Source organism: Oncorhynchus mykiss, chromosome 9 (genome assembly GCF_057628025.1).
Source record: "Oncorhynchus mykiss isolate SJ-2025 chromosome 9, ASM5762802v1, whole genome shotgun sequence".
Taxonomy (NCBI): domain Eukaryota; kingdom Metazoa; phylum Chordata; class Actinopteri; order Salmoniformes; family Salmonidae; genus Oncorhynchus; species Oncorhynchus mykiss.
The window spans coordinates 3,544,593-3,552,092 of NC_143030.1; the positions used below are offsets into that span (position 1 = coordinate 3,544,593).

The following is a 7,500-nucleotide window of genomic DNA, read 5'->3' on the forward strand; positions in this document are numbered from 1 at the left end:
TACTACTACTACTACTACTACTGGGCTATAGTCACTACTACTACTACTACTACTACTACTACTACTACTGGGCTATAGTCACTACTACTACTACTACTACTACTACTACTACTACTGGGCTATAGTTACTACTACTACTACTACTACTACTACTACTACTGTGCTATAGTCACTACTACTACTACTACTACTGGGCTATAGTCACTTCTACTACTACTACTACTACTACTACTACTGGGCTATAGTCACTACTACTACTACTACTACTGGGCTATAGTCACTACTACTACTACTACTACTACTACTACTACTACTACTGTGCTATAGTCACTACTACTACTACTACTACTGGGCTATAGTCACTACTACTACTGGGCTATAGTCACTACTACTACTACTACTACTGGGCTATTGTCACTTCTACTACTACTACTACTACTGGGCTATAGTCACTACTACTACTACTGCTACTACTACTACTACTACTACTACTACTACTACTACTACTACTACTGGGCTATAGTCACTACTACTATTACTACTACTACTATACTACAACTACTATTACTACTACTACTACTACTACTACTACTACTACTACTACTGGGCTATAGTCACTATTACTGGACAAACACAGCATTCCAAAATGTTGCCATATTGGCAGTTCATTCTTTAATTCAAATAATCCTTCCGCTGAAACTGTCAGTCTAGCTTTCTACCTAACATCCTGTCCACATATAATCCTTCCACTGAAACAGTCAGTCTAGCTTTCTACCTAACATCCTGTCCACATATAATCCTTCCACTGAAACAGTCAGTCTAGCTTTCTACCTAACATCCTGTCCACATATAATCCTTCCACTGAAACAGTCAGTCTAGCATTCTATCTAACATCCTGTCCACATATAATCCTTCCACTGAAACAGTCAGTCTAGCATTCTATCTAACATCCTGTCCACATATAATCCTTCCACTGAAACAGTCAGTCTAGCTTTCTACCTAACATCCTGTCCACATATATCTAAAAAGTTTGTATCATATTTGATCAGTTCCTAGAATGAAAGTTCCTGACCAAGATGGTACATTTTTTGTCATGTTCAATATGTATTCTATTTTCTGACCCTCTTCCCTCCTCCTCTTCCTCCTCCACCTCTTCCTCTTCTTTCTCCTTCCCCTCCCCCCAGGTAACCGTATAGTGATGGGAAAGAACCATGTGTTCCGGTTCACCCACCCAGAACAGGCCCGTCTGGAGAGAGAACAGAGAGAGAGGAGCAGTACCAGTCCCAGCCACCAGGAGACCGAATGCACTGCCAACACAGGCCTCCAGGGGGAGCCAGAGGACTGGACCTACGCTCAGCGAGAACTACTGGAGAAACAAGGGATAGACATCAAACTGGAGATGGAGAAGAGGTGTGGGGGAGAGGGAGGAAGGGAACAACATACAAATGTAGCTTTGTTAATCAATCATTAAATCAACTGTCAACCTTCAATGTCTCCCAGAGAGAGCGAGAGAGAGAGAGAGAGAGAGAGAACCTCTTAAGCTGACAGTACCTGAAACCAACTAGAATTATATATATTTTTAAATGCATACTAATGTCATGATATGTTTGGTAAAGTAATAAAGAAGGTGAAATATTTTGGGTAAAAAAACAGATTATAAGTACAGTGCATTCAGAAAGTATTCAGGCCCCCTGACATTTTCCACATTTTGTTACAGCCTTATTCTAAAATTCATTAAATACTTTTTCGCCCCTCATCAATCTACACACAATAACCCATAATGACATAGTAAAAACAGTTTTTTTTAAAGATTTTTGCTAGTCAGGATCAAGGGAAAGATGGATGGAGCAAAGTACAGAGAATCTTTGATGAAAACCTGCTCCAGAGCTCTCAGGACCTCAGACTGGGGTGAAGGTTCCCCCTTCCAACAGGACAACGACCCTAAGCACACAGCCAAGAAAACACAGGAGTGGCTTCTGGACAATTATCTGAATGTCCTTGAGTGACACAGCCAGAGCCCGGACCTGAACCAGATCGAACATCTCTGGAGAGACCTGAAAATAGCTGTGCAGCGACGCTCCCCATCCAACCTGACAGAGCTTGAGAGGATCTGCAGAGAAGAATGGGAGAAACTCCCAAATACAGGTGTGCCAAGCTTGTAGCGTCATACCCAAGAAGACTCAAGGCTGTAATCACTGCCAAAAGTGCTTCAACAAAGTACTGAGCCAAAGGGTCTGAATACTGATGTAAATGTGATATTTCAGTTTTTGTTGCTTTGTCTTTTGGGCTATTGTATGTAGATTGATGAGGGGGAAAAAACTATTTAATCAATTTCAGAATGGCTGTAACATAACAAAATGTGGAAAAATATCCAAGGGGTCTGAATACTTTCCGAATGCCCTGTATATATTGACCTATAATAAAGTATGAGAAGGATTGTTCACCATCATGTAGGTTTTATGTATTGTAGATCAAATGTGTTGAAAAGTGGGGTTTTTCTCAGACATAAATTAACAATTCCAGGTGAAAGCCAAAGGTCATAGTTTTCTGGGGGGGGGGGGGGGGGGGGCACTATTGCATGAATACAATATTGCCCTCGTGCTTTATTGGTGACTAAAGCCATGGCAAAACGGTGCAAAACGTCTGTCAGCTCAACTGGTTAAACCCCCGGGGTCTCTCTCCCAGGCTGCAGGACATGGAGATTCAGTACCGGAGGGAGAAGGAGGAGGCTGACCTATTACTGGAACAACAGAGACTGGTAAGACTGACCTGTTACTGGAACAACAGAGACTGGTGAGACTGACTGACTGACATATTACTGGAACAACAGAGACTGGTAAGACTGACTGACTGACCTGTTACTGGAACAACAGAGACTGGTGAGACTGACTGACTGACATATTACTGGAACAACAGAGACTGGTAAGACTGACTGACTGACCTGTTACTGGAACAACAGAGACTGGTGAGACTGACTGACTGACATATTACTGGAACAACAGAGACTGGTAAGACTGACTGACTGACCTGTTACTGGAACAACAGAGACTGGTAAGACTGACTGACTGACTGACCTGTTACTGGAACAACAGAGACTGGTGAGACTGACTGACTGACATATTACTGGAACAACAGAGACTGGTAAGACTGACTGACTGACCTGTTACTGGAACAACAGAGACTGGTAAGACTGACTGACTGACCTGTTACTGGAACAACAGAGACTGGTGAGACTGACTGACTGACATATTACTGGAACAACAGAGACTGGTAAGACTGACTGACTGACCTATTACTGGAACAACAGAGACTGGTAAGACTGACTGGGGGTTGGTACAGGAGAGAGAAGGAGGAGGCTGACTTATTACTGGAACAACAGAGACTGGTAAGACTGACTGACTGACCTATTACTGGAACAACAGAGACTGGTAAGACTGACTGGCTGACCTATTACTGGAACAACAGAGACTGGTAAGACTGACTGACTGACTGACCTATTACTGGAACAACAGAGACTGGTAAGACTGACTGACTGACCTGTTACTGGAACAACAGAGACTGGTGAGACTGACTGACTGACTGACTGACTGAGGGTTGGTACAGGAGAGAGGAGGAGGAGACTAACCTGTTACTGGGACAACAGAGACTGGTAAGACTGACTGACTGACCTGTTACTGGAACAACAGAGACTGGTGAGACTGACTGACTGACCTGTTACTGGAACAACAGAGACTGGTGAGACTGACTGACTGACCTGTTACTGGAACAACAGAGACTGGTAAGACTGACTGGGGGTTGGTACAGGAGGGAGAAGGAGGAGGCTGACCTATTACTGGAACAACAGAGACTGGTAAGACTGACTGACTGACCTGTTACTGGAACAACAGAGACTGGTAAGACTGACTGACTGACCTATTACTGGAACAACAGAGACTGGTGAGACTGACTGACTGACTGAGGGTTAGTACAGGAGAGAGGAGGAGGAGACTAACCTGTTACTGGGACAACAGAGACTGGTAAAACATGATGTGTGGATTAACCCTCTCCTCTCCTCAGTATACAGACTCAGACAGTGGAGACGACTCTGATAAGAGATCCTGTGAAGAGAGCTGGAGACTGATATCTTCACTCAGAGAGAAACTACCTGCTAACAAGGTACACACACATAGTTATATAACTACACTACCAGTCAAAAGTTTGGACACACCTACTCATTCAAGGGTTTTTCTTTTCTTACGACATTGTAGAATAATAGTGAAGACAACAAAATTATGAAATAACACACACGGAATCATGTAGTAACAAAAAAAGGGTTAAATAAATCAAAATATATTTTAGATTATTTGAGATTCTTCAAAATAGTCACCCTTTGCCTTGATGACTGAGGAACACACTCTTGGCATTTTCTCAACCATTTCAATTAACAGGTGTGCCTTGTTAAAAGTTCATTTGTGGATTTTTTTTCCTTCTGAATGTGTTTGAGCCAATCAGTTGTGTTGTGACAAGGTAGGGGTTATTTGGTAAAAGACCAAGTCCATATTATGTCAAGAACAGCTCAAATAAGCAAAGAGAAACAACAGTCCATCATTACTTTAAGACATGAAAGTCAGTTAATACGGAAGATTTCAAGAACTTTGAAAGTTTCTTCAAGTGCAGTTGCAAAAACCATCAAGCGCTGTGATGAAACTGGCTCTCATGAGGACCGCCACAGGAAAGGAAGACCCAGAGTTACCTCTGCTGCAGAGGATAAGTTCATTTGAGTAAACTGCAGCTCTGATTGCAGCCCAAGTAAATTCTCCACAGAGTTCAAGTAACAGACACATCTCAACATCAACTGTTCAGAGGAGACTGCGTGAATCAGGCCTTCATGTTCAAATTGCTGCAAAGAAACCACCACTAAAGAACACCAAGATGAGACTTGCTTGGGCCAAGAAACACTAGCAATGGACATTAGACCTGTGAAACTCTGTCCTTTGGTCTGATGAGTCCAAATTTGAGATTTTTGGTTCAAACCGCAATATCTTTGTGAGACGCAGAGTAGGTGAATGGATGTTCTCCACATGTGTGGTTCCCACCGTGAAGCATGGAGGAGGAGGTGTGAGGGTGTGGGGATACTTTGCTGGTGACACTGTCTGTGATTTCTTTAGAATTCAAGGCAGACTTAACCAGCATGACTACCACAGCATTCTGCAGCGATACACCATCCCATCTGGTTTGCACTTAGTGGGACTCATTTGTTTTTTAACAGGACAATGACCCAACTCACCTCCAAGCTGTGTAAGGGATTTATGACCAAGAAGGAGAGTGATGGATTGCTGCATCAGATGACCTGGCCTCCACGATCACCCGACCTCAACCCAATTGAGATGGTTTGGGATGAGTCGGGCCGCAGAGTGAAGGAAAAGCAGCCAACAAGTGCTCAGCATATGTGGGAACTCCTTCAAGACTGTTGGAAAAGCATTCCAGGTGAAGCTGGTTGAGAGAATGCCAAGAGTTTGCAAAGCTGTCAAGGCAAAGGGTGGCTACTTTGAAGAATCTCAAATATAGAATACATTTTGATTTAACACTTTTTTGGTTACTACATGACTCCATATGTGTTATTTCATAGTTTTGATGCCTTCACTATTATTCTACAGTGTAGAAAATAGTAAAAATAAAGAAAAACCCTTGAATGAGTAGGTGTGTTTAAACTTTTGAATGGTACTGTACATGTATATGTTGTAATTCTATAGGTCCAGTCGATAGTAAAGCGTTGTGGCCTGCCCAGTAGTGGTAAACGTCGGGAGCCACTCAGGGTCTATCAGATCCCTCAGCGTCGCCGAATCAGCAAAGACCCCAAACGGGTTACCATCAGAGACCTGAGGATGCAGGCGGTCAAAGAGATCTGCTACGAGGTACAGTATTGTTACCACTCCAAATACAACACCTCACTGGCTCTGTCCCAGTCACATTACTGTCAAGAGATCTGCTACCAGGTTTTTAAAATGTTTTATTTCATCTTTATTTAACTAGGCAAGTCAGTTAAGAACAAATTCTTATTTACAATGACGGCCTACACCGGCCAAACCCGGACGACGCTGGGCCAGCTGTGCCTCAGGTTTATTTTTCAGCAAGACAATTCCACACATTTTAATGCAAAATATGCACCATAATCTAAAAGGTGTGGAGTTCCTGAGTGGTCTAGTCTTAGTCATGATTTACATCTGAATCTAGTCCTGATTTACATCTGAATCTAGTCCTGATTTACATCTGAATCTAGTCCTGATTTACATCTGAATCTAGTCCTGATTTACATCTGAATCTAGTCTTGATTTACATCTGAATCTAGTCCTGATTTACATCTGAATCTAGTCCTGATTTACATCTGAATCTAGTCTTGATTTACATCTGAATCTAGTCTTGATTTACATCTGAATCTAGTCCTGATTTACATCTGAATCTAGTCTTGATTTACATCTGAATCTAGTCCTGATTTACATCTGAATCTAGTCCTGATTTACATCTGAATCTAGTCCTGATTTACATCTGAATCTAGTCCAGATTTACATCTGAATCTAGTCCTGATTTACATCTGCATCTAGTCCTGATTTACATCTGAATCTAGTCCTGATTTACATCTGAATCTAGTCCTGATTTACATCTGAATCTAGTCCTGATTTACATCTGAATCTAGTCCTGATTTACATCTGAATCTAGTCCTGATTTACATCTGAATCTAGTCTTGATTTACATCTGAATCTAGTCTTGATTTACATCTGAATCTAGTCCTGATTTACATCTGAATCTAGTCTTGATTTACATCTGAATCTAGTCTTGATTTACATCTGAATCTAGTCCTGATTTACATCTGAATCTAGTCTTGATTTACATCTGAATCTAGTCCTGATTTACATCTGAATCTAGTCCTGATTTACATCTGAATCTAGTCCTGATTTACATCTGAATCTAGTCCTGATTTACATCTGAATCTAGTCATGATTTACATCTGAATCTGAGTCCTGGGGTGAATAGATACATATTAACCCTGGACTCTGTGTCTCTCCCTATAGGTTACCTTGGGTGATATTAATAGATACATATTAACCCTGGACTCTGTGTCTCTCCCTATAGGTTGCCTTGGGGGATTTCCGTCACTCTCGTCAGGAGATTGAGGCTCTGTCCATTGTGAAGATGAAGGAGCTAACCAGGATGTATTCTAAGAAAGACAACACAGAAGCAGACAGCTGGAGGGCTGTGGCTCAGGATGTCTGGGACACCGTGGGGATAGGGGAGGACAGGAGGGAGGAGGTGGAGGAGGGAGGAGGAGGGGCAGGGCCTGGGGGTGTGTACGACCTGAAGGCTCATATTGATAGGCTGACGGATGTTCTACAGGAAGTAAAGATTCAGAATAATATGAAGGTATGTCTCTCTTTTTATGGACTCCTCAATTAGTGTCAGCTGCTTGCTGTTGTGCTGTGCTATTTTGGTACTGATTGTACGTTTATAGACTTTTAAAGTCTC

The 7,500-nt window shown here is 42.1% G+C and overlaps 1 protein-coding gene across 1 annotated transcript in view; it reads left to right on the forward strand.

The window, feature by feature from the left end:
- The window catches only part of kif1ca (kinesin family member 1C, a), a 109,019-nt gene that overhangs the window by 88,947 nt on the left and 12,572 nt on the right, over positions 1–7,500 (forward strand). The window contains exons 18-22 of the mRNA XM_090183304.1: positions 1,185–1,410; positions 2,686–2,758; positions 4,057–4,155; positions 5,733–5,894; positions 7,111–7,398. Coding sequence (XP_090039430.1) covers positions 1,185–1,410; positions 2,686–2,758; positions 4,057–4,155; positions 5,733–5,894; positions 7,111–7,398 — 848 coding nt within the window. The remainder of the gene's footprint in view (positions 1–1,184; positions 1,411–2,685; positions 2,759–4,056; positions 4,156–5,732; positions 5,895–7,110; positions 7,399–7,500) is intronic.